The sequence below is a fragment of the Ischnura elegans genome, chromosome 1 (genome assembly GCF_921293095.1).
Source record: "Ischnura elegans chromosome 1, ioIscEleg1.1, whole genome shotgun sequence".
In the NCBI taxonomy this organism is placed as follows: domain Eukaryota; kingdom Metazoa; phylum Arthropoda; class Insecta; order Odonata; family Coenagrionidae; genus Ischnura; species Ischnura elegans.
The window spans coordinates 44210905-44238677 of NC_060246.1; the positions used below are offsets into that span (position 1 = coordinate 44210905).

A 27773-nucleotide genomic window follows, 5' to 3' on the forward strand; every position below is an offset into this window, starting at 1 on the left:
TAATCATGACATTCACTCTCTGATGAAATATTTTTTTGCATTCTTCATTCAGTACGTCCAAGTATTTCTGTAACTTTTTATGATACCTCTTCGGCCTTATATAAGACGAAACTTCCTCAGCAAATACTTCTCCATTTTCCCTCGCGAGTAACGATTCGTTTAAGGGCCTACCTTTCGCCAAGCGACCGTTTCCGGTCGGTGCTCAAGCAAGCAATTGGGTAATCTTATCCAGCGCTTTACTTTGCCGCAACGGAAACTATCGATTCGTCGCAAATTGAATTTAACTCGAGTAGCGTGGGTCCGGTGACCGCAGGAAAATCTCTATGTATCCCTAATGTTGGTTTGCTGCCTCTAAAGCCTTAGCGCTGCAAGGGATGAAGTCCTTTTTGAAAACACGTGTAACTTGAAAACATTTCGGGTAGTAAAACACGAACGATGCTGCTTTTACGTGTCCGTTTTCATCACACACATTGGCGTATGCTTTTATCCGACCGTAAAAGGGTCCTTTGGAACCCCAGGGCCGTCTGGTAACTGGATTTAAATAAATATGAGCGTCTTCTTTTTACTTCGGCCAGGAGAGCATCGGCTAGTGAGAAAGGCATCACCTTTATACTCACGACCTCATTCCATATTTATTGAGTTGGTATTACGTACCTACCATGGAAAAGATTCCTTCAGATCCTAAATTTAGAACATTTAGAAACGTTTTACGGGGCTCGCCTCACAAAGTAGTTGGGCTCCTACTACTTCTCCACTCCTCATATAAAATCATTTTCCAGAGTTAGATTTGTTCAATGGGTGTGCAGCTGGGAAAGCATGAAATGTCACCGAACACTTTAGCTATTTAGATAAATCACAGAAAAATATCCTATAAAAAACGGACACCAACGCATCTAAATTTCTTTCCAATAAAATGGGCTATGATACGTTCCTTTATTATATATCAATTCCATTGAATGCGCTGGTCATCTCCTTTCAGTTTTAGAAAATTGAATTTGCACGAAGTTTGTGAAGTTCTGGAACGCCTTGTATAATTGGCTCATAAATAGCTAATCCAAGGAGACAGCGATACATTTCGAATTTGTCAATTATTTGGCAACGGACGTTGAGCACGAAAAATGGATTTTGAAAGGAAATTTATGATTATTAATAATAATTATTATTATTTACAAAAAATTTCCCTCGATGAGAGCTGTCATTTTAAAATTTAAATGCGACAATCATTATCGAATGATTACACCACCTGCGATATGTTTTCACTTCATTAAAGGATTATACGTACCACACATAAATGGAATTTTTGCGGTCCTCGCGAACTAAACTAATAGATCAAGGTTCGGTGACCCATTCACTGTGAAGCAAAGATGGCAATCGTTTTAATACAATTTTAACAACATTCCCCTCAGGCAATGAAAGTGCCTTCAGATATGCGATTGACAATCCTTTACATTTGGCGTATTAACAGTGATGATATTTGGAGTGACTGAGGGGAAATAATGGATTTCTGTAATCTGGCATTGAATACCACGCTTCTCAAATTCCAAAAAATTACATTTTACTGCAAAACACTTCGTGTTGCCAACGTTCTTGGAAAGTAAAACTTTGATACTTGAAGGGTAAATGTGTTAATTTTACATGAGGGTAAGTGTTTCCTTACCGCACAAAACCTATCTGGATATTCTTCTACTCGGTAGTGAAATAGTTGCTGACTCATTCTCCTGTTGAAAAATTATTGCATACCATTGGTAAGAAGGTTGTATTGCTTTAGGAGGAGGGAAGTATGAAAGAATGATTTTTCTTCGTCTAGAGACGGGCGAGGTGTGCTGGGCACAGGAAAGGGCGTCGCTGGTCCGTGGGCAGCGGGGGTCGGCGCGCGAATCCCCGCGGCGACCGATCGCCAACTCCGGCTCTGTATCTCCGTGCCGCCTCCGAGCTAAAGAGGCAAATCCTTCACACCATTCTAAAGTACTAGCATTCATAAAAATTACATCCTACGATGCTAAATATACTTAGTCATCATTTACGACTAGTTTCACCGATGAACGGTATCATCATGCTGCGCTTCAAGGTCTGTTATGCATGAAGAGTAGGTACTACAGATACCTTTCACTGCTATTTTAAAATGCAACAACTTTTAATAATAAACCATGTTTTTCAAGTTGCCGAAACAATTGAAGTCCTTAAGCCTCTTATTAACGGCGGTATAGAAACCACTCGTGAAATGTACTCTAACGAAGTGTCGAAAAGATCCCAGAGTTCAGTTTAGGAAAAAAAATCTTGAATTGAAATAATAATTCCACCCGAGAAGTGACACCCAAACGCGGTGACTTCTCTCATCTTCTACAATTACCTTCCCTGTACCTATGTAAAAAAAACTAATCGCATTTGAAAGAGTGAAGTAATTCGTAATATCATTTTTAAAGAAAACTGGCGCTTGGAAATATTATCAAAGGAGTAATCCAAAATTTTTTTAAAGGAGGTTATACTGGGAATAAAAGAAAATTGTGGCCAACAGTGCCTTCGCACACCATATGCAAAAATCGTAATTGTTGATGATGATGTCTGCAAGAAATAATGTAAAACTCCCCTTTAACCCGTTGACAGTTTCCACAACATATAATTACCGATAGAATAGAGTTGTAATAGTTATCTACAAATTCAAAGTATCAATAACTCTAGACACTGAAGCCATAAATAAGCGATGCATACCGCCTTTTCATTACTGATGGTTATTCAACATTTCCATTGGTTTTCTACCACAAAAATTGGACGAATCGTTAAGTAGTGCATAGAATTATCGATGATATCAAAAGTTCTCCGCCTCCACCATCTCTTCCTCAAACCTACCCACTCCATCGAGTAAAAATGCGAGTTTTATATTTCTGTGCCTTCCTCTTCTTGGCTCGCCACGCCAGTCCTCGCAGAAGAAGAGATGTTTGCGAGCACAATGGCCGGAAGGAAACGTATCGCGGAAAGCGACTGACTGCCTTCGCCGTCACAACAATCCGAGACACACCGCCGCGCCGCGGCCCACCCAACGCGCGCCTCTGAACTGAAGTGGCGAGGAATACATCATATCACCCCATTTGGATCTCTCACCCCCCAAAAAATCACACCTCATAAAACACTTTTCCACGACTAGTGCAAACCCTATTTCGACACGCCCACCTCAAAAATGTTGTCAAAGCAAAATGTCAACACTAGCAAAATGTCAACACTGGACCCAGAGGATGAGTGAAAGAAACACTGAGACACTCTGAGAGACTAAAGATGCGGCTCCCTAGTGCTCACACGGTAAGGCATTATGATAGGTTAGAGCGGGACATTATACATGACATGGCTAGAGTTTGACACGGTGGTAATAATTTCTATCGATTATTCCGTTACTTTAGTCTTCCAGCGTAGATTTCAGAATTAACTTCAAATTTAGTGTTTGGGAGTGCAAGTGTTTTCTAAAAGCGTCGCTCTTGTTTTGACGTCACTGCAGTGAATAATAAGTTTCCTGATAGCATCACATTTTTTCCTTAAGTTTTTCATTGGCATAGCTTACATTGTCTAATTACATAGTCTTAAAGTACTTCTAAATATCTCCTCATTTCCCACCCTATTCGTCAATATTATCCACAGAATACACCTCCATCACCAGGCCTCGAAGGCCTCCATTCTTTTCTGATCACTTACTAACAGAAAAGGAGGTCTTTAGAAGATTATGAGAAAAAATTGATGGGAATGTCCCCAGAAAAAGACCAAGGAACAAGTACCTAGGACAGACAGGTCAAGACGGACACAGGAAAGAAGAGCGTCAGGGAGGTTAATAAAGCCCCATTAATACAGAAATTAATAATAAACTTTCATAATCTGCCTTTTTCATTCAAAAATATCATTACAAGTATTTATTTGATCTAAAAGTGGGAGCATGGTTACCAAAAGTAGTTATAGTTGCTTCCTCCGTGCTCAAATATTATTTTTCTAATGAAAAACTTTTCGCATACGATATGAATAATTTATGGGAAATAATCTAGTTAATTAATAATCACCTAATAACTGCTGCATCCAGATTGCAGTAACATGACAGATCAGACTTAATGACTTTATTAATAGCTCACCAACTTAGAGATGGTGAGAAAGGTTATCTATTTTTATTGAACTTAAATTCTCTCTCCTTTTCACATATAAGGAAAAATAGAATCACCAAACCGCGTCTCGATTAGCCGAACAATGACGATAATTAGCTCTCACATTATCTTTTGCACGAAAGCGTTGAACCAGGTCGCCAAAAACAGTGTTGTTGAGTTCGTTCACCAGCAGACAATTTACAGAGAAAATTAAATAAAATTACGGGCGGACTAAAGCGACACGGTGTTTGAGAGAAGCGTTTCGCATGCATGTGTTTTTGCGTTGTCGGAAGGGAAGATTTCGTAGAGCACGCAAAGTTGGATTAAGTGGAAGCCCAATTAAGACTCTGCGGGCGGAAACTTCCAGCCTTTTCCCCGGGCCTCCTTGAAAAATGAAAATTTTCAAACCACCATTCTTCGTCAACTTTTTGCTGCGTGATACTTCACCGACCATTAAAGTTTTTATGACCGGTACAAGTTTAAATCATGCCACCCTAATCAGTACTAGCATCCTCCATTGGACCATTTTCGTCTGAATAATACTGTTATCCACGTTACCATTAATTATTTGAAAAACTAAATTCGCATGCTTGTATGGAAGTGTTCTTCATGGTCGCGTGAATCATAGAAGCATTACTTTTCTTTTAATGATAAATGTGTGTGGAGACAATGTTTATTGCTCTCAAAACGCAGTAAAACAGAGTAAACAATGTAGTTGGCTCACGCTATTACTAATTATCTTCTATTCACTATACACTTCTTTGGTATCCCACCCAGAAGTTTTCGCCCAACCCTGCCTTTACCACTAATGCTTTATCTCGCAAAATATTTATGCGATATTAATCTGGAAAACCCGCAGCGGAGGGAAAAATATTCTAAAAAACAAAATAACAATTTCTCACTTTTCAAAACTAGTTTAAGTAATATCATTACACCATTGGCGAATCGTTTAATAAAGTCGTTTGCCAAATATTTTTAATACTTTGATAGAGGTAAAGAAAAAGACCCTGATTTTTCATTTTAAAATTCATAAAGCAGTAGCGTAACTATGATGATGGGATAGGTCCCCCCCAAAGCATCAGAGAAATTAAAAAGTTATTTATAGAAATATTGCTTAGTTTTGTAATATAATAACTGCGTCTGCTTACATTTAAATTTTTACTGCCAAATGATGAAAAATATATATTCAGGCATGTCATTTTTCAAAAATTTTCCCGCCCCAGGCCATCTCCTCCCCCCCCCAAAGCATATATTCCTAGTTACGCCACTGTCATAATGAAATATTTATCGGCAGTGAAATATACAACCCTGTCATGGAACAAGGCAAAGAAAGCTGTTAACGTCCGTTTTAATGCCATGCAATCAATAAATTCTCTACGTAGTAATCCCCATTCCTGAGTTCCTCTTATGAGAAAATTTCATCCGACGAGCAAAATATTTAGTACTTATTTTGGTCGAGGGTTTCAGTTTTATTCAAATTATTTCGGCCCTAGAATGGTATTTAGCCCTCCATCAGTTTTTTTTCATATTTGTGCTCAGGAGAATTCAATTAAATCGCAAATTACTTTAATTCTAATTATCTCGGAAACTGAGAAGCCAAATTCGACCACTGAATAAAATACTATGTAAAAATCATGGCCCCCACTTTATTTCTCTGACGACGAAAAGACCAAGTTCAAAGGAGCGATCCATTGAATAATTTGTCCAATTTTCACTAAACTGTGACGAGATATTTTGGAAGTAGTAGGGACATGTTTTCTCCTTTGAACACATTATTTTAAGTACGTTGAAAATCTGAAACTGTGGTTGATGCAATGAGATAGTGGGAGGGCTCAAAGGCAAGAGGCGATTGTGGTGGACAAACGGACAGTGGAGGATGTGAGGGAGGGATAGGGTTCTATTCGTGGAGGGGCGGAATAAATTAGATAACAGTCCGGATAAGGCGGGGGAGAAAGTCTTGATGGCGATGGGGAAGGAGGAGACGAAGCTGGAGGGAGGAGAATTGCGAGGTTGGGCACAAGAAGAGGCCTTCCCTTGGGGATATGCCTGGAGGCTATGGGCAGCGTGCCTCAAGTGATGGACGGCCACGGGTAATATCGACAAGCACAGGTGAAGGAGGAAAAAGGAGGCCTCGCTGTGTTAGGTCGACCTTTCGCGATTACGGAAGACAAACATCTCCTTGTAGGCCGCCGGTGACATTTCAGAGAGGAGCGAGAAGATCCCTCGTGCCCAGCTCGTTAAAGAACGATGAAACCACGATTTATCCGTCGTCGAACTTATTCGCTCTGTTTTCGCTAATTACTTGTCCAGAGCTCGTCTCTATAAAGATTTTACGCGTAGAAACGTTAAACTTTTTTCACTAAAGATGCTGTCTCATGGTGACGTCTCGTGTCGTTTCAGTACGGTGGGAAATGAGCGAGAAAATACGCCAGCGTGAATGCTCACACGTGTGAAAATGATACCGCTGAGCCACAGGTGTGACGGTAAATAGCAAACAAAGGAAAGGGCTCTCGCGACGACCGTTTTAAAAATACAGAGTGAATCAACAGAAAAGCAAGCGAGCTACGGAAAAGCAAGATTTCTAAATATCTGGCAAAAGAAAAATCACCTTTGGCCTAAAATTTCGAGGCAATTTTGTGAATGTCATGGATTTTTATTTTGTGCAAGTATATCCAGTCACATATCCTGCGTCTTATCTGCTCATTAAGGTAGATAACATATCAATTTAGTAATACTTGATACAAACCTTACTTATATCTTACGTAATTAAACGGTAGGGTTCCGTAGGGTATGCCCAACTATCTATCGAGTGACGCGCAGAATTGGATCTTATGCATGGATTTCAATTGGCGTATTCATTAGTTTTATTGGAATTTGAATCTCTTTAATTTAATATCTGCATAATAAATTTAGTTCTGCAAGTTTTTGAGGTGTACTTGAATGGACCCGAACATCGCAGTACGTCAAAGGAATGCTATGACTGTGCCAAAGGATTTATAGTAATTTTACCTAGCAGTTGTAATCGCATTCGGGGAATACAGGGAAAGGTATCCAACTTTAAAAATATTGTGAAGCATTTAACCCATTCGTCTCTTATGCCGCTTATGACCTAAATGCCTTTTATATTTTTCCTAGGGTTTTTGTTTACCTATTATTTTATAGAATATGAAATTTTTTGTCAAGATGCATAGAATTTTTATGGGATAATTTTAGTGGTTTTATTTCGCACATGACATTTAGTTTTAAGATAATATTCATTGGACAAGCAATTTCCAAAAAAGCCGTAACAACGATGCTACCGGCAGTTCGCCGGCTCTTTGGTACATAATTTGATTGCGTACCAAAATAAATCGCGATATACATCCGCGTCCCACTTCACCAAAATAAATTAAGAATGCGCCCCGCAATTATGCCAAGGTTGCTGACCCCTGCTTTGAACAGCATCCAAAACAATTTTCAATACGAAAGGATTCGCTGGGATGAAGGGAATAGAAATCGAAGAGGCGGAAGCTTTGACCACTTTGCCACGCAGTCGAATGGAAAAGTCTCACGTACAAATGGATCCGAGGGATATTCGCTCGTGGAGTGCACGGATTGAGGGGGGAGGTAGGGGGGATGTGTGGACTGTGAGAAGCGCCATGGCGGAGGATAAGAAAACCACGCCCACTCACCTCGACGCGCGGAGAGAGAAGCAAGAGGATATAAAGAGAGGAGCCATTGTTAGTGATTTATGGGGAGTCGTTCGCCACCGACGCTCGACTCTATATTAGAGCTACTAGCCGAAAGAGATTGAACCGCTGCAGCCCGTCCTCCTGCATGTCTTTGCTTCGGTGCGCGCGGCCGAGACCGGGCAAGACTCTCGCGTATGGTTTAACGATGCGTGCTTCCAGTCGGCAGCCCCCTTGACGCGCCGGACATAAACTAGGTGCTCGATTATGAATGCGCCTGTTTAGCCCTCGCCGTTGATAGGAGGGAGTCTGCGTGTGCACTTCACCCTGGACCGTTTCCGCGAGGATGAGATGGACCGGAACAGAGTGGAGGGTTGTTCTCCTGCTGCCTCTTGCCCCGGCGATTGCTCTGGCACTGCGTTCGCTTTTTAATGCGTGGCTGGTTTGTTTTGCAACTCGCAGTTGATGGCGGGAATTGTGGCTAGACGGTATACGGAGACGTCACAGTTGGTTATCCCATTTTATGTGCTTACATAAATGGTCAAGCGTTTCTGTGTAAGCGAGCGAATGGTCGGCCCGAGAGAATCGAAGCATTGAATGTCGGCTATCTGCGTTTCAGCGGTCGAGGAAATCAAAACTAATGCCTCGACGAGGGTGAAAGACGAAGCGAAAGATTAATCCGAGAGCGGCAGCGGTCAGAGGCCACGAAGCCGTATCAATGCACGCAGTTTTCAATTGTTTTTATGTAACTAATTCTTTATAATATATCGAAGGAAAATAATTAATGGATCGTTCATTTACATCACAAAATAGTTACACGAAGGAGAGCAGTTATAAAAGAGGTTCTCGGCTAAATATTAATTGCAATGTTTATCAGTTAACGCCAGTGCTGTAATTGGAAAAATATTAGGCGGTACTCACCAAAACTCCCACAGCTGAACATGTATTATACCAAATGTACATGCATGCCATGTACAACCGGCCGCAAAGGTATTTTAACCGATACGCTTATAACAAGTTTTGATTTTAGGAGGTACGCCGTACCTACCGGCACAACTACAGCACTGGTTAACGCTGCATTTAGTGCCCCCATAAGGCAGTATAATGGTTGGCCATGGTTTTTTTCCTTTAACCGTTTATTTACGCAGGGAAATTCTTCCTAATTTTATGTAACAAAGTACCCACATCAAATACCTGAAAAGGAGATAATTTTGAAGGTGATGACGTGAGAACATCCAAACTGGCGGGCGGAAAATAAATTTGGCGGTAAAAGCTACCGAGCATTTTTCTAAACTATGTGGGAAATCCGCTATGTTACCTCACCAACCAACGCGCGCATGAGATGGGCTTTCAATGAAACGTGAAATCGAGCCCCTCCATCGAGTTAGGATTCGAATCGGAGAGCGAAAAACTTTTCGCGTTTTCACACTTTTTTCTCTCATTTGTTTGCCCGCACTGTCGCTCGGATGAGGCATCGATTTTAACACGAAACGGGAGTTTCGCCCGAGGATTACGGTTTAAAATCCTTAATCCGGCCGTATCACCTATTTACCCTCCATATCGGCCGAGTGCAAACAGCGGGAGGGAAAAGTTGGCAATAAGGATGGCGCGGACGGGATACCCAGGGATACGATACGCGAAGGCTGTGGGTATTGAGGTTGTGGTGTAGGAGAGAGAGAGAGATGGGGTGGAGGCATGTATGTATCGCTAGTACATGCCCGTATCATCCCCATGCATACATACGAGGCCGGTTGGTCGCGGGGAAACGGTCCACTAAGTTCGATTTCGCCACTGGCCATAGTGCGGGCCAATCCATCCGGCCATGCGACAATTGGTTCCAACAGTTAGCTAATTGGATAGCCGGGGGGAACGGTGCTGAGAGGTTTTAACCGCTCCGCCGCTGCCGTCCGTGCCAAAGTGGGAAGCAGTGGGCGGAAAGGGATACGCACAAACATTCGGCGAGTGTGGAATTCTGGGGGATGATCCCGTTTGCCATTTGGGAGCCCATTTGGTCCAGCACTCACCATCTCCACACTCGATCGTCGATTGATTGGAGACCGATTGAGGGGGTTGGTCAGTACACGATTAGTGGAAAGCCAACCGCGCAATGTTAATTCAAAACTCTCTCATCTTCATAGCACGTCTTACAAATTCATCTTCAATCACTTACAATGTAGCTGTACTACTCTTTAAAGTAGAAATTTCACATTAGTGGGCAGATAATTTTATTTAAACATTTTTCGAAGAACATTTATTTTGTACTCAATAACTGCTCGAGGAAAAAATTACCCTGGATTGGGCATTGAATCACGGACCTTTGGCTTCACGGGTCACTGCGCAAACCACTATGCTATCCAGATTCTTTCTTTTTAATTTGTTGTTTAAATGTTTAATAATGGTTTCCTGTTAAAAAATATTTTTTGTAAAATCCATATTTTACTAATGTCATTGTAATTATTTGAGGCACAGCCTAACATACAAGAAAGAATATAATGGTACATGATTGCAGGTAATTACCAATGCCATTATAATGGCATTCATTCGTTGAAAAAAATAACGGATTAAAAAATCCAGAATTGAAATTTAATGGACGTTAAGCATAACACCATCAACAGTCACTGAATTTAACTTCAAAACCAATTTCGTGCCGCAATATGGTTTTTTCGTGCCTACTTCAACTGACGATTTTCGTGCGACTATGATCGTGGGGGTTGATGGTTCGTTTGAGGTGCATGCATCAGTGATCGGTACGGGGGAAAATAGGGAGGAATATATAGAGGGAGAGGCATACGTAGGTACAGTTGTTGGATGGAGTTGAAATCGCGTCGGCAAACGAAAGTTCACTCACCCGTAGGCCGCCAGCGTCGGGTCGTACGGGTAATATCCGGTGGTGGGCTGCAATCCTGCACTTGTCCACGCCGTCACGTCGGCCGATGCGCTTCCGTCCTTAAGGGCGTACGGATTACTCTGTGGAGAGAGAGAGAGAGAGAGGGTGAACTATTAAAAGCAGAACAAGGGAAACAGTCGCGGCTCAAGTGCAGTGCGCACTATCGCCCCCGCGAGTTCACAACACACAATGATTAAGCAATGGATGAAATCGTTGCAATCGCATCCAATAGAACACAGTGAGAATGGGAGACTCTTCCTCGTTATTGTATCAGAGGAATAATTTTACGATTTTTCCCAAGGTTATTTATGATTGTACCTTTTATAATATTATATGTATTTTTTCACTTATTCTTTTGCCGTTTTTTTCTCCTTCCAGTTCCGGCAGCTGCTATAGAAACCGGCAGAGAATGAGGGAAAGACTAACAATGCCAGATTCAGTAGGAAAAAAAGTGGAGCATGATATATCCTGTCATCGAGGTAAGTAAATTTCAACGGAAAATTGCATTAAATTGACCAAAGCTGAAAGGATTTCCTCGTAATCAGAGGGTAGCACAGCACAATATATAAATGCCTAATGTAGTATCGAAGAAAATTTGCATTGTGAATTAAATGTCATTGTATAATGTTCTAGATTGAACTAACCTAGATTAACTTCATACAAAACGATGACATTATACATAAACACAATCGTATAAATATAAATGTCATTTTCACCTCACCCCTGTCTCTGTTTTATCTCAAATTACTTCGCAGAACCTGATGATTTACGTGTCATTCCATGAAGTGTGTTTGTATGTATTTTGAGTTTTATTTCGCAGATTATTATATAATTAATCCGCTATAATATAATATATAATAATAATATAATTAGTATTCGTGTTAGCAGAGTCCAGATTGGAGTAGAGCGGCCGACTGAAAAATATATATTCCTCGTTAGCCGATGAAATAGTAGAATAATTAGCAACTCTAGGGTTAGTAAGGAGTTTTGTCAAGAAAACTCTGCTCAAAGGTATCAGGCATTGTGCCAAATGGCGAAAGAAAACTTATTTTTCATACACCAATCTCTTTCAACTGAATACTACAGACACAGTTCTTGGTGACCCAATGATGTTGCGAGCTTAATGAGATCGATTTGCATAAGTACGGATGACATTTTACTGAATAGTTTCTGTCTGCATCCGATTTTAGCCATCAAAGATGGGAATATACAACTCTAGCCACCTCACGATACTAGATTCTATCGGAAAATCCAGTAGATAAATTTCACAAGATATTATATTCTGCATAGGAAATGAAATAAAGGATCTTCCTAATCGGCAAAATTCATAAGTGTAAGGCGGCTATTTGCGGAAACGTGTGACTGTTATCATCACAGAAAAAGCCGCATAGAATTTCTTAAATAATAATTGCACTTTCTCGCCACCTGGGACGGTATCTTAAAATAAGTGTCTAAATTTACGGACCGTTCCTGTGGTAATGTTTCCTGAGAGAAAGAAAGAAATGGGAAAATGAAAATAGCGAAGAGAGAGAGAGAGGAAGGATGGAGGAAGAGGAAGGCGAATCTTTTTTTTTTCTACGTTTCGCGCACCCGCTGCGTCTGCGATGCCGTCTGGGCGTGCTCATGGCTGCGAGTGGGAGGCAGCCGGATAAGTAAATGAACGAGAGCGAGATATTCAACTCGGCAGGTGTTCCCTCCGCCCGATCTCATCTCTCCCCCTTCCCCATGCCCCTCTTCGAGTGGACCTTTCTTGCATCCGTGACCCCATGCGTGCATTAAGAGGCCTGCGACTCTTCCTTCCTCCTCTTTTACAGCTCCCTCTCGCTGATCTTCATCTCCGCTCATTCTGTTTGCTCCCTATTACCCTCGCCTTACCTCTCCCGTTGCCTCCCGCAGCTTTCGGATGGACAATATTTTCCAACCCGACGACAAAAATGACTCAATGCCCTCCGACGCCCACTACCATCTCCTATAATTCTGCCCTTCATCGAGACACCGACGTGAGACTCTTCAATCTTCCCTCTGCTTCACCTATTGAATCTATTATATCCCTCAGTGTAGTTCTCGGAATTCTATGTATTAAATTTTAGAATTTATATTCCACTACATGTTTATTTTTGATTGATGTTTTTAGAGACATAAGTCCAGTAATACAAATTAACCATGAATATTATATATTGGCACATCTAATCTATTAGTCATAGGAAATTGGGGTAATTTCTAGGAGTTAAATTATAATATCCCATGCTAGATGATTTCATTGAGAGTCTTGACGTACCCGAATTTTTTATGCAAGTACCACAAACTCCATCTTAAATAATACACGATTACATTCGATGCATAATAAAATACGATACTATAGTTAAGTATTCACTATTTGATCGTGGTATTCAGTTATAAGGCGTTCAATTTATTCTCCAAAAAATATCAACTTGTTCGTAGATATTTTCCGCCAAAAAGAATTCTTTTACCATTCACATCGAAATAGTCATTTTAATTTCATTCTTTCAGCAGAATGAACAGTAAGTACTTCAAACTTAAGTCTTGTTGAACAAAATGATTCATACAAGTATATCTATATAGTATAGCGATTATCGCAGTGAAAAAAATAGGGATTACAATTTAAATCAATAAATTTGTTTCGAGGAAATAATGCCGTGAAAAAAAAAGAGTTGAGAGAACGTATTTGTTTCAAACCACGTTTTAGTTTCGGCTAGCTCCATTCAAAATCTTTCCCATCCCTGCCGCGAATGCTTACGTCACATATCTTCGCAAAGGCAGCAGAGAGGGCTGTAGTCTGGTCGTCCTCTCTTCCTTCCTTCCATCCCCTCCCACTTCCTCCTTAGCTCACACTCACGCAATGTGTTCTCACTGTCTCGCGAAATCTTTTCCTCCCCGTGAAGTGCGATACCCTCTCTCTTGCTTGAGCCTCTCCCGCTATTTATCTCCGCATCTCCTTGGCCGCCTCTCCTCCTTCCGAGCCGTATACAACAGCGATGACAGCATCCGTGAAGGATACTCGGCGATGGCTGTTGAGCCCAGCGGTGCTCATATCTGTGTGTGTTATGCGAGTGCGAGTGTTGGAGAGAGAGAGAGGAGGATGAAGTGGACGGGCAACAACGGCAGAAGCGCGGCGGGAGAGGGGAGTGTCCCCCCATCCCCACTGCAGTGTGTGTTTGCTCGAGTGAGACACTTAATTCATTTATTTGGGGAGCCGAAATATGTATCTCCAGGCAGTAAAAGTGCTCGCTCTCGCACAAATCGACACCTGTAGCGACTACCAGTTGTTCTAGTAGAAGTGAACATTTGCTCACTCTCTCTCTCTTAAAGTCCAGCTATTTTTTTCAAAACTAGCGTAAAAGATGCACAGAATGACACCGTCTTATATGCAAAAATGTAGTAAAAATGACTCGTTGAAAATTTTATGTACAGGTGGAGAAGAGATGTTGAGCGCATAAGTGGAAAATTAAGGTTGTTTCTTTAAGTCGATGGAGCATTGCAGAAGTTTACGTATACATGACTATATATATATATCACTTAAAGGACCAAATTACTTTTATCCTTGGCCAGATAAATTCTCCGCACGCCTTGCTCGTTTAAAGTTATAAATTAACTGCCGAAAGAATATTTGGTTGCTCAGCTAATAAAAGCCTGGCTTCGTTGAGATGCCGGTAGATACTCGTTTAAGTATAGGCTGAGGACAATTTTTTCCCCAGTTGAAATACCTTTCATTCATGAGTTTACGGGTGAACTAGTTCAGGTTCATAGCTAAATTTTATGTTTTCGTCCCTTACAGCTTAATTTAAATTTCTTATTTAGGAAATTAATTCAAACTTCCAAATTTTATAACTTCGTAATAAATTGCATGCTAAAAATAAGGTATCGCATCGCCTCCTCGGCGGTATTCCAGCAATTCGACATATTCTAAACACATCCCCCGCTGTCATCATCCCTCGAATAGTTATGCTCTCAGTGCCGAAAACATGGATTCACGGCAGCTCATCGCCATTTTCAATTGTCCTTGATTGCCCGTCGCTTCGGCCATTTGAAATCGTCGAACGACTCAGCCTTTCGACGCATGCGCCTGCGGCCTCCACCCCCGACTCTTGGACAGAGAAAACATTGGCGTGAATCCATTGGTCGCATATCCGGGAGAGAGAGAGAGAAAATTAATTCGGCGCTCGCCACTTCGGCGGGTAGGATATAGGAGAGGGAAGCGTGGTCACGCTGACGGGGTTGGTGTGAGGAATTGGGAAAGAATTGTAGTCGTGACCAAAAAATAATCCTGGTATACCTACCCCATGCTACAATGAAAAACATGGTCACTAAAAGAGTGGAATATACGAGTCGATGTTTCGTCATGTCTGTGATAACATTCCACAAAATTAAGACTTTTAATATCAATTAAGATCAATGAACAGTATGAAGGACTTCTTCGTTAAAGCTTTTGCCGATGATCATCCTGGTGATAAAAACGTTTTTGACTATTTTGCCGCGTCAATATTAGATAAATAAGGGAATTGTTGAGAATGTAATTTAAGCATACACTTGCTAACACTTAGTTATAATAAAAGCCGTTGAAGTGTGATAAATGTTAGGAATGAACAATTGCAAAACATACTCCGTTCTTCCGTTTGGCTAGTAAATGACCACAATAAAATTGGAGTGGTACTGCAAAACTATATTTTTAGTCTCTCAATGAAAAGGCTAGACTTTACAATCCTCCCAAAGTATCCTTGGCATATTTAATAGCTTGGGAACAAATCAGTGAGTTTTGTACATGAGTTTTACTTCTTTTAGGTTCTCAGTCACGTCAGTTAGCGACTGATGCTGCGCCGACAGTTTGGTCAGTATAACAATCGGTTTGTTTAAAACAATGAGCATGTGAAAGGCCTATGTGGTTCTTCTGCCTCTATATGGAACTATGTATAAAGTTTTATTTTCTCAGATTATTCACCTAAACGATCTTCATAATGGAACAAAACTCTTCCTGTTTTATTTTTATGCAAATAATCAAGTAGTAATAAGCATATGCATTAGAATTTAGCCCAGCGGAAGAAGAGGAAAATGATGATTTTGAGCAAAGTGTTGGGTGATAGCGATATTGTACAGAGAACAGTGTGTAGGTAGAGCACCTACCCCTCCAGCTTCAGAGGAGGGGGACCGTGGGGAGGCAAGCAATAAAACCTGGCAACGTAAAAGGATTCCGGCGACGACACGCGGCGACATCTTAATGTTGAGCGCAGATGGCCACGTAGACAACCCGCGGTCAACATGCCCCTTCCTTCCAGGTTGAAAAACAAAAAGAAAACGAACACCCCCCGCCCTCTTTCTTGACTCTCTTCGCCTTTCATCGCACCCTCATCCTCGTCGCGAAATAGCGCCATCACCCCTTCAACCCCCTCCGTCTTCCCTCTTCTTATTCAGAGCGAGTACTTCGGGGATCTCACAGGATACTCATCGCCCCTGCACTTACACCCACGTCTCCACATCATCCGCTGGACTCATTCATGTTCTCAAGGACCCTTCCAAGAAGCGCTTCCTTCATTTTTCAGCAAAACCATCTCCTATCTCTCTTTCTCCTTTCCGGGGGACGTTAACTGTTTCCCCTCAAGGATATTCCAATTTCGTGTATCAAGTTCTGTTTACACGATGCAAGTACCCGAGCAAGCCGATGTGAGGAAAGAATCACCATTTTTCAAAACAAAACGCGTAAATAACGCCTCTTTCACCCATGAGAGAACTAATGTCAACATAACATCTGATTTTATTCAAAAGCATTTGTTAATCTAACTATTCGCGAATACATTCCTCGTGTAACCAACACCCTTTTAGGCTATTCCTTCATGGGTTCTTAATATTTCATGCACGGAACGACACAAGTTGATAAACATCGTAGGGAAATAATTGCTTATACAGTCCTTAATGCTAACCCACTCAAATATATTTTTATATTTAATGCAACATCGTATTTTTCAAATGCCATCAAGATATCCATCGACTCATAAATTCTATTCCTCACAAAAAATTGAATTGTATTTGCCGATGTATTCTAGTATTTTTTAAATTCAAAAATTATTCCGCAATACTACCTGTCATTTTCACCTTCATGCATTATTGCAACACGTCTGATACTCTGTTGTGATGTCCAACACTGTCTAGCATTCTCGTGGTGAGGAAACCTAATCCGTGCTGCGAAGGAAAATTCTCGTCTCGCTTTTGGAATTCTTCGCGACCATTTGTTTCAACGCGGCCATGTTCTCCGAGGATCCCTGCTTCGCATTCACCGCTCGACTCCTCCCCGGACTCCCTGCTTCGTTTGGCTAAATTTCTCCCGATATTTCTCTCTCTCTCCACCCCGGGGCCTTCATCTTTCCCATTCCCGACGCCTTCATTCCTTCCCCGGCAGCTCCTCCCGCAATCGCCGGGACCCTCACTCTCTCTCTCTCTCCTTCCCCGCGGTCACTTACACGGTGTTGCGCCCATGTTCATTGGGAGCTGTGAGCGGAATCTGCAATGCACGGCGAGGTGACGGTGGCGGGGACTCGTATAATGCGCCGAGGCGACCGACGACATGTGTCGTGAGATGCCTCGGGTGGAATAGAGCGAGTGAGTCGAGAGGAGAGAAAAGAAATGACGATCAACTCTCCCTCCGTGCGGTGCGACTCGATTTTTAACACGGTCGTTTTTCCTGTTTCATTTTTATATTTATTTATTTTTTTCGCTATCTCTCTCCCTCTACACCCCTCCCTTCCTGCTTGCATTCCATCGGGAGTCGAAAGCATTCGGCTTCCAGGAGATTTCACTCCCAATCGAGTTTCATTCACTGCCGCCCTCCAGGAAAGTCTTATGCCAGGTCGTGTTCGTCTGATTCGCCGGGGGGAATTTCGTCGATGTGCCTGGGACGAGACCATACCTTTCATCACAATAGCAATGGGCTTGTTTGCCAATTTTTTAAATATTTACTCATGGTAACTTTCATATCTACGATTGAGTCTTTCAACGAACTAAATATTTATCACGAGAAACCTGTGGATCCATCCATAGACCGAATTCATGAGTGTAAATTTTAATATTGACGTGATCTGCCTTGTATAGGACCAATAATAATCTATATTCCTGAGTCAACTACTTTATAGTACACATTTCTGGCATACTCTTAGAAATTTTAAAGCATCCTTCGAGTAATGGCTATTTTTATGTATTTGGTACATTTTACCAGGCATTTTTATAGTATTTTACAATTATTACTCAGCATTTTATTTATACTAATTATAAAAACTCATTAGGTCCTTGAAATTGGTAATAAACGTGACTGTTAAGTACCAAGTATCTTTTTAATCTCTTGCCTTCTTTCATTACAGAATTTGAAATGAATATATGAATGAAATGAAAAATGAAATAATAATGAAAATAATATGACATGACCCTTTGAGGAAAGCGGGGATACCCCAGGATTCGAATGGTAATACGCATCGATACTCATGATAATAAACATGTTGAAGAATCACGATGAGCATTAGTATGGTGAGAAACTATCCCAAAATGGGATTTATTTGCATGACAAAACATAATAGTTTTTGGTTTTTTAATCCTCTAATAATAATAATAATAACTCGTTAAAATGTAGCAGTGGAAATAAATTTGTATGCCTCTAAATGTATATCTATATTTCCTGCAACTGAACCTCATTCCACTTTAGAAAGTTTATTATGTGGCAATGCTTGGGCATGAAGTAGATAAGTAGGCTATGAACCAGTTGGCGAAAAGGAAAAACCAGAAATGGGATCCTCAATTACACTACCTTTACTTTTCTCTTCCATTACTCTCCTTCCCTTGAATTTGTTCATGCATGGTTGATTCAAAAGAGATATTGAAAGAGGTCAATGTGTAACATATTTTAACCAGTAACGTCTCCACTTAAAGGTTGAAATTTCCCAAGTAGGTACTCCATTTCCCTATTTTGCACCGCTTTTCATGCTAAACATCTCTAAGCTTCGAAGACTCTCTTTCCATCGTTACACTCCGTTTATCACTGCACCTGTCCCTAATTTAATGTACCATTGACTTGAAATTCACCTTTCAGCTGCTTTCAGGCAGTCTTGCGAGTACAGAAAACGAAATGAAAAATTCAAGTGCCAAACTCGAAAAATGTGGAAATGGATTTGATCGCGGAACGCCTCATGCGAGGAAAATTCCTCTGAAGATGACACTTCTCGGAGAGAAACTTTTGTAAACGGAGAGAGCCAAAAGAGAGGCTGTTGAAACAAATTTATCCAATGCGGGATCTCTCGCTCAATGACGCCACCAATTAAGGAACCATTTGTTAATTTTTTCACGCCCTGGACAGCGCAATGTCCCGTAGATTTAGAGCCCGACGAAAGTTATTGCGCGAGATAATAATTGTAGCTCAGCGGTTTACCCCTTGTCTCATTATCACTTAAAGGGCGTCGTCTTGATTCTCCTTATATGGAAAGTTGCCGCGACGACTCTCCTGAAAAAGCTGCGCACGGAAGGAGGCTCACGTACTTACTTGATGGAAAAGTTAGAGAGGAGGTGGGTAAACTTCGTTGCAGGGACAAAAACAAAAACTCTAACGGGTGGAGATCGGTGGAAGCAGTGTGATCCCATGCAAAGGAACGCGCTTTGCAATTTTAAATTGACCCAATCCGCCAAAGTGCACTTTTTTCTCCCCTCCGGTGTATAATGTTAATTATATTTGCGAATGCAAGCCATTTGAAAGTGTCGGCAAAAACTATGAAAACGATTAACATACAATGGCGGTTTATTGCTAACAACTCTTCACATCATTCGATATTGAAGTGGGGAGAATATAGATTCGCTGGCAGCCATGTTGCCAATTAAGGAATACCTTGGTAGTGACGGCAAAAACCTAAAAATGCCTTAATTGACATTCTTATATCTGCTCGCCGACGATAATGTCCCTTAAAAATTTCTCCAATTAAGTAAATCAATTAATTAAATTACTTTTTCATTGAGTGTTGGATATAGAAATAAATTGCTGTGCATGTCCTCATTACGCTGAAATAATTTTGACATTTTTTTCCAACAAATGCGACCTGCTAACGAATGAAGGGAAATTCTGAATGAAAATTTGTGGTAAAAACAAAATCTTGGTAATATTCAACGTGGTCAATAAGTGACCGAAACTTTTTACTAAGAGTCTTTAAAAACTAGAATGGGAACGATATTACTCACTGAAAACGGAGAAACAAGGGCAAGTGCTGATTTTAAAATAGAAAAAAATTAGTTCAAGGACTAAAGGCAGCCGAAGAAAGTATTGATGTGTAATTTGAAATTGAAAAAAAAAACACGTAACAGCCACCAAATTGACAAACCTAAGCCTATGGACTGCGGCTTCTTCGTAGGGCCTCGAGAAGAAATCCGCATTCCATTCACATATTCACCGGTAATGACGACAAGAACTTGGAACGGCTCACAAATTCGAGCGTATTTACACTTGGGTTGTACACAGACGTTCGCCTAAATAATTTAAGGACATTTTTGGAAAAACACGGGCGTGCGGCCTTCTCATGACTCTTCGTTTCAAAAGTGAGGACGAAAAAGTGTTCTCGACAAGGGGCGAATCTCTACCAAACGGAGGGTCTAAAACTATTTTCAGATGTGCGGTCACAGGAAAACATTCCCCTTATCCGATAAAAGCGACCCTTGTGCCTTGACTGAACTCACCACAACCTTTAATCACATCTTATAATTTCCCTGTTAAGGGATGAAAAACAAGGTGTAATTATTATAGTTAATCCTAAAATGTCAAGATTTCAATGCGAAAAAGACGCAAATTAGCCCATCACAGGAAAGTATACAAACTTAATTTCATGACGCATGGAGCAATCTAATTGCATGGATAAATTTTAGGAGGTTATTTCTTTGTCCATAGCACATTTTATACCACTTATCTGAGGCAAAAATATAAAATCTCTCATTATTTTGGAATATCAAGTGCTTTTTATATCACCCGCAAATCCTATGCGCCTATTCATTCCATCACTTCCTACTGAGGGGATAGGCATCCTAAATGGATATCCGATCACGTTGCGCACTGCTTGAGGGGATGCCATCCATTGCAAATTTTTGTATCAAATTTTCCAAAATATAATGGTAATTATATGATTTAGATACATTACCCAAAACCAACTTTAATAACATGAATGAAATTAAGCTGGAGTGAACGACCCGTATTTAAACTCTGAAAACAATGCCATGAATAAAATGTGGGGCAATAGCTCATGTCTCCGTCATCTACTCCTCCTTCTACCCTTTGCCCGAGAGTATACAGAAGGTTGAGCAGGCTTCATATGAACATGAGGAATGGGAGGGAGAGGAAATCTCCCCCTCAGGATAGTTTCCTTTGGAAATGAACGCGAGAGCAGAAGTGAGTAGGCATTTGACGGAAAACGAGATTCTGTATAGGAGGGATCAGGAGAGGCCCGGCGGCCTTTTACAGCCACCCCCACGCAAATCCCATCGCAATCTCCCCCCCCCCCAACCAACAGGGGACCCTTCCTAGTCTCCCCCTCGCCTTGATCCAGCCTCGCACCAGCTATAGTCCGCGGAGGGAGGGGAGGATATCGCCGACGATGGACGAGAAAAAAGAATGAGGGATGAAGAGGATTTACCGTCACCCTAGTCAGTTACCATCTTGAGTGCCTCATTAACACTGAGAAAACGGCACCGGAAGATTTGTGATCCCAGCGATATAAAAACAAAGACAACGGTAAAAACAAACAGATATCAGCGTACATATATTGAAACAAATACTTTAAGGCTATCACATTTTTTATCACGCCAAATTTTTTCGCATTCGCGTATTTTTACCTAAGGAGTGCATCCTGGAGAAAACTGAAATCTCATCACTATGGGCTCTACTACCGCATGAAATGTAAGTGAACTAGGCCAGTGTATTTTGTCCCTTCGTAAAACAGGTGAGATAATATGGCACAAAAACTTCATCTGCCCTCAAAATATTTTTCTCCCGTAATAGTTGGAGACCTCATGTTCAGAGGAGAGTACTAAAATTCCAGATCCTCATTCGCCGCATGTGAGTCTGGCAAGTGAAACTGAAATTTGAGAGAATCAAACGAGAGAAAACGGGAAGCGCACAAGCACGCGTTCTTACCTGTCTGCTTCCTTCATTTTTTTATTTGGAGATGGAAGGTGGTGGGAAGATAAAGAACTGTTCCTCCTTAAAAGAAACATGGCCTGCCGCGAGTGAAGAGACAATGTTGAAGCGACCATTAAGACTCGCTAATGTGGAAGGTTACTGAATAAAAATTCAGCCGCAATTCTTTCAGGCGAGGCGCTGCTGCACCGGTGAGGTTTATATGTTAATCGCACGTTCGCTTTTCACGCACGGCTTTCACCGGGGAAGGCTCTAGCGGATAGCGGTTTTCTTTTTTTTTCGCACCGCCTCTTTCCGCTCCATAAACTTGGATTCTGATGATACGCTGCCTTTCAGAGACATTCAGACGTGATTTAAAACCCTCTTGCACCAAAGAAGAAGAAGAAGAAAAAAACACCAGTTCTAAAAACGCCAGCGCCGAAGCCGCTACTGAGTTCCCAACCGTGCGTCTCATAGGCTGGGCCGTAACTCTATCAATCCTTCGTCCGGAAAATGAATGATGGGTGAAGAAAAGGATGGCTTCGCGCGGGGACAGAGAATGTGATACACGGTTGATTTTTGCATTTTAACGCCGCCGTAAAGTCACGGATGCTCGGCCGTAGGCGAAGATAAGTGTTTTTGGCTTGTAGCCTATTTGTAGCCGACGGCGGTGCAAGGAGGGCACTCAATGTTTCTCGGCAGAATGGATGGAAAACAAGCAAGACAAGAGACACGGGAGTGGTGCAGTAATAATTACCTCTAGAGGTCACCCACCATCCTCATGTCTTATTGATTATTTTCTGTCCCAATACGAAAGAGATTTGCCGGATCGAGCTCCAAAAGTCTACTCGCTCACTAGAGTAGGGGAAAAAAGATGTAGGAACTATCGGAGGCTACACCTTCACTCCACGTTATAAATTCATTAAAGCTTCATGGTCCTTGGGATTGTGCTTGGATGGATTGTAGGATTAATGAATTTGAAAAAATGATGAAAGGAAATCGGATCATACCAAATCCTGTAATATATTAATCCCATTTTTATCAATTAAATTTCTCAAACAATTACATCAATCAAAAAATTTGTTTTCATTGAAGGGCCATCAACTTTCAACTTAACTTTTCGAGTTAAACTTTGCTAAATCCCATTCATTTTTATCTCTTTCAGCAACTATATGCACATTTATGAAATACAATAGCATAAGCATTATTTGGATACTTGAATATGGTAGATAATGACAGTGGTACTTAATATTTTTATTCTGCAAATTTCTAAGTAATAGCAGTTATACTGACATACAGTACAGAACGCAATATTGCATCATTAACAACCTCCAATGAAAAAAAATCATTCACGATCATATTGGCCACAAGGTTGCAGATATGTGAGGTATTCTGCGATTAAATGATGATGACCTCTCCAGTGTGGCGCTGGGTCGGCGCCTATACAAGATCGATAGATTATTTTTCGATTTTTCTCACGAAATCACTCACACCATCTAAATCCTTTAGTTATAAAAATACCCGCGTCACCGGACTGCCTTGAAAAGTTATATGCTCCCCGACCGCATGAGCTGTTTCGAAACGTCAACGGTGGAGCGGGAAGAGAGTCCGAAGCCTGTTTTTCCTCCGAGCCCTCATCCCCCGCACCTCTACGCGGCGCGGCAGCTTATGCCCCTCGGTTGTTCCGCGCGCACAGTGAACATTTCCGAAGCGCACAGCCGCCATAACTTTCAGCGATGTGCCACGTCTCGTTATACTGTGAGTTGAAAGCAGTAATTTACTTCGACCCCCTTTTTACTCTTATATCCGCGCATACTGCGGGATATATGGCACAAAAACTACCCATTATGTGCCGGGTTGATACTCTTTGGCCACGAGAAGTTATCAAGGGGACACTTGGTGTAATTCCTAGAGGTGTAGCGAGACTCCTTCCACATGTGAGCCTGGGATAATTTTCTGAATACCTTCACGTACGTGAGGAGAGAAAACACTGCTACTCATTACGCAACATAATGGCTAAATAAATTTTATCAAGCATACGCAAACCGAGAGCATTGAGTTTAATAAAAATGACTCAAATGAGTGGTAGTTAAAAATACATATACTTACATGCGTAGAGAGTCTTTATATCTTAGGTAATCTGCAAAATTTACGCAAATGAAGTCAAGTGTTTTTCCATTAATTTTAAGAATTTGGAAATTTGATTCACATTCAATGAAACTCTAGTGTTAACGTGGAGTACGGACCGAAGATTGGAGGATCCATTTCAATTGTAAATTGCTTTTTTAAACAAGAGATTTTAGATATATATTTATATAAGGAGCCTATCTTTCAAAGAAAGAATACAAAATAGTTGTATAAAAAAGTAGTATAGTAGTGACCAATGCCCATGATGCACTTTTAAAATATATTCCATGGGAGCAGGAGGATTTTTTGCGCTAATGATAATTTTTTGATTTTGCAAGTTCCCACATAGCTTTCAATTGCAAAACTCAATTAATAGATCGCTACTGAAGTTGTTTGCTTCTAAGACCGCTGTTTTTCGTATCGTCAAGATTATTGCATTGGCCTGATGTTCATTAAGATGGCCTGAGCACCTGTAAGTCCCTTTTGCCGGGGTAATCCATCATCGATTCCCTCCAATAGAGCAGAGCGTACCACCGTCCACTCGAATTAAGGTCGCATTCTTTGGATGAAACTTATGTAGAGCAGTCGCCTATCTCCTCGGAATGACCCAGTGACACCGCGCCAACAGGTAGTATGATTAGTAGACGTCCGAACTGAGGAACACGTATATTAATTACTTCCTTCCTAGACACTTTATTTCTATCTATCACGTTATTTTTCTTTGCCAGAGAACTAAACCACGATCATTTATTATACACCTGCTACAGGTAAATAGCTTCTGGCGTGCTCTTTAGCAATTAGCATATCCAGTAAGTATAAAAAAAAAGCCTCCGGTTTGATGCCTTTACTGATAGGATAAATGATTAAGCTGCATTTCGCCGTACGGATATCTTTCAATCTGAGGAGAAATGGGGATCAGGACTGTCTTCACTCCCCCATAGTTTCGCAATGAGCCTTTTAAGGAAATTTAAGTATCTCTGCTCGCCGACTGCCTGTCCGAAAACCCGATCTTCCTCCCGATTCATTGACCTAATTAACGACATTTAAAGTCTTCAGCAGAAAAAAAGAAAAAAAAAAACATTCCCAGAGGAAAGTGTATGGAAAGAGTGGAGGAGTTGGCTTCTACTCGGAAGAGAGATTATCAACCACTGCACGGGGAAGATCTCAGCTAAGCGAGTCCAAAGAATTCCAACTTTCCTCCAGGAAAGAAGTTAGTCTTCCTCTTCACTCGAGAGAATTCTTTTATTCTCTTTCCCCCTTTGCCCATCGCTTCCTCTCCTGCCTTATCCTCGTGCCCAACCCCCGCTCTTCCAGATCCTACCGTGCAATTCCCTTCCAAAGCCAAAAAGGATTCGGTAAGAACAAAAAGATTACGGCGATCCGTTTATCCCGTGACACGTAAAAAGAAGATCCGGGTCCTCTGTTTTATATTTTTACCTGCTCTCTCTCTCTCTCTCGGACCCTTCTTCCACCGTGGTGGGCATCATCCCTGGAGGATTGCTGGGTAAGCAATTCGGAATCGGCGCGGAAGACGAGCTCAAATTAAATCAACGCGGCAAATGAGTCGGAAGATAGAAATAGGGGGAATTGGGGCGGCAGTCTAGCTAGCCCGGTGTGGGCGAGGGGAAGTTGGTCGGTCGGATGTGGAGGGGATGATGAAGATGGGATTGGGAGGTAAGGGAGGCGAAACTGTATGTTGGGAGAGGTGGGATACGTGGCTGGGGCGACGAGAGAAGGATAAGGGTATGTATGCACTATCATACGAAAGAGATGCTGTGGAAAAACCAGGCTTAGCTGAAATTCGGTACCAAGTTAATGAAAAAATATTCATAGCAATAAATAATTTTCATGTAACTGCTGAAGCAAAAAGCTGTACTATATAGAGCAGATATCGATTTCTGTGCATACGATTGTAATGGCATTCGTAATTACTAGCAAAAATGCAATAATTTTACTATTTATGGGGCACAGTATATACGCTGACGATGAAATTTGAGGTGATAAATTATACGAAACTCTTTGGCATACAATTCTATCTAAAAAGTTTTATTAATATATGTTCGATGTTAAAATAGAATTTAATGGGATCCAAATGCATCATTATCACTCCAAATTCCATGTACTCAAAAATTCGTCTCCTCAGAGTGTTTGTTTCCCAATCGGACGATGAAATTTTCAAGGGACCTCTCTAGTAAATTGATATAATGCATTGGAGATTTTAAGCAATTGTACTGTCAAGGTATCGCCATAGGTCTCCTTTTACTGTGGAAATAAATTACGTACCTTGTCTAACATTAGAGCTACATAATTTACAATGAAGATTCCTGCTGAAGTGAGGCCGTCAAACAAAATTACTATGAGTCTCCGCTACAAAGGATTAAACAGACTTGAATAATACGTTTTGCAACAGCTTTACCGTTTTATCTTTTAAATCGTGGCAGAATTATCCTTTCTTAGGCGCAATAAATTTTCCTTTATCTGGCAAAAAAGAACGTTTCTACTATCGGTATAACAATCAAACACGAGTTCGACATGGTCCGAGAATGGAAATTTTCTAAGAGGAAAGCAAGCAACGTCGAAAGGTAAATTTTGAGAGACAAGCCAGCATTCTCCATTCAGTAATGGAGTAATCGACGCGTAGTGATAGAAATAGAGAGTCTTGCACTTCGTATTTAAATGCTAGAAAAATCATGTTACTGTGGTTCTTAGCAGCGCGATGGCGCAATGTTGATTGATTACTAAAGTGCTTGATGAAAAGACACGAGCACAGCTTGATTCTATAACCCCGAGGATAGGAAAGTTCAAGATGGAGAACTCGCTGAGGTCGTCTACTTTCCGTTAAATAGGACGCCCCAAGCATGGCGTCACGCTATAGACTAGGGGATGGGGTGAAAGAAATATTCTGGGAAAATGCAAAGACCCATATGCGTCTAGTCTGCTGGCACATTCCACATTTGAAAATATCGTGTTGGATAGAATTTCTATAGGATGAAAAAGTGTTGGCGTGTGCAAAAATTTCAGCCAAGCATTCCGTGAGATATTTTGGAGACCAATATCAATAGCTTTACTCAAAATTCTTAGGATCAAATCTCACGCTCATGATTTTCCAGTACTACTCTACGGTAATTTGTGCGTCTATATATTTGAAATAGGCTATCATAGTAGTTGACCATTTGCCAGGAAAGAAAATATCAATGTTACCGTTATTAGACAACTTTATTCACTTCGTTGCATGAGACGAAACTTAATTCTGAAGAGAACTACACATCAGAACTCGGAAGGAACCCCAGAAATAAATATTTAGCATACAGAAGAGCTGGTTACGCTTATAATTTACATTGACATCAAGACAATAAACGATTCGTAGCATTCATGGAAATTGAGATCAATCAAAATAATGGTAGCTAAAAATATCAATGATTATTGTTATTTTTGAAGACGTATTGTATAAACTAAAAATACAAGGAGGCCAGGAACGAAAACAAGGAAACCGAAGGGGAAAGAAGAAAGGGATGAATGAGAGAAGCATACACTGTCACCAACGGTAAAGGAAGTTATCTCCACAAGGGATTGGTTGCATCGTGAATCGGCAGATGGGAATCAAGCGTAAAAAGAGACAAGGTAAGTGGATACGTGGGTGGGCGAAATGAAAGGAAGGCCATTCTCTTGCGTTTTTTGCCCCTTTGAGGGCGAGGTAGGAGTGGATTGAAGAAGCAAGTGAAACAGAGGGACCGGGAGAGGAAAGACGTGATTTTTACATTGGGGGGTTGTGGTTTTTCACTGCGCGGATCGAAGGGAGGAGGGAAAAGAGCACACCCCCTGCCAACCACCTCCGG

General features: G+C 41.2%; 1 protein-coding gene across 1 annotated transcript in view; it reads right to left on the bottom strand.

Moving 5' to 3' along the window:
- LOC124165099 (homeobox protein caupolican-like) overlaps positions 1-27773 on the bottom strand; it is a 211862-nt gene that overhangs the window by 70171 nt on the left and 113918 nt on the right. The window contains exon 5 of the mRNA XM_046542745.1: positions 10632-10750. Coding sequence (XP_046398701.1) covers positions 10632-10750 — 119 coding nt within the window. The remainder of the gene's footprint in view (positions 1-10631; positions 10751-27773) is intronic.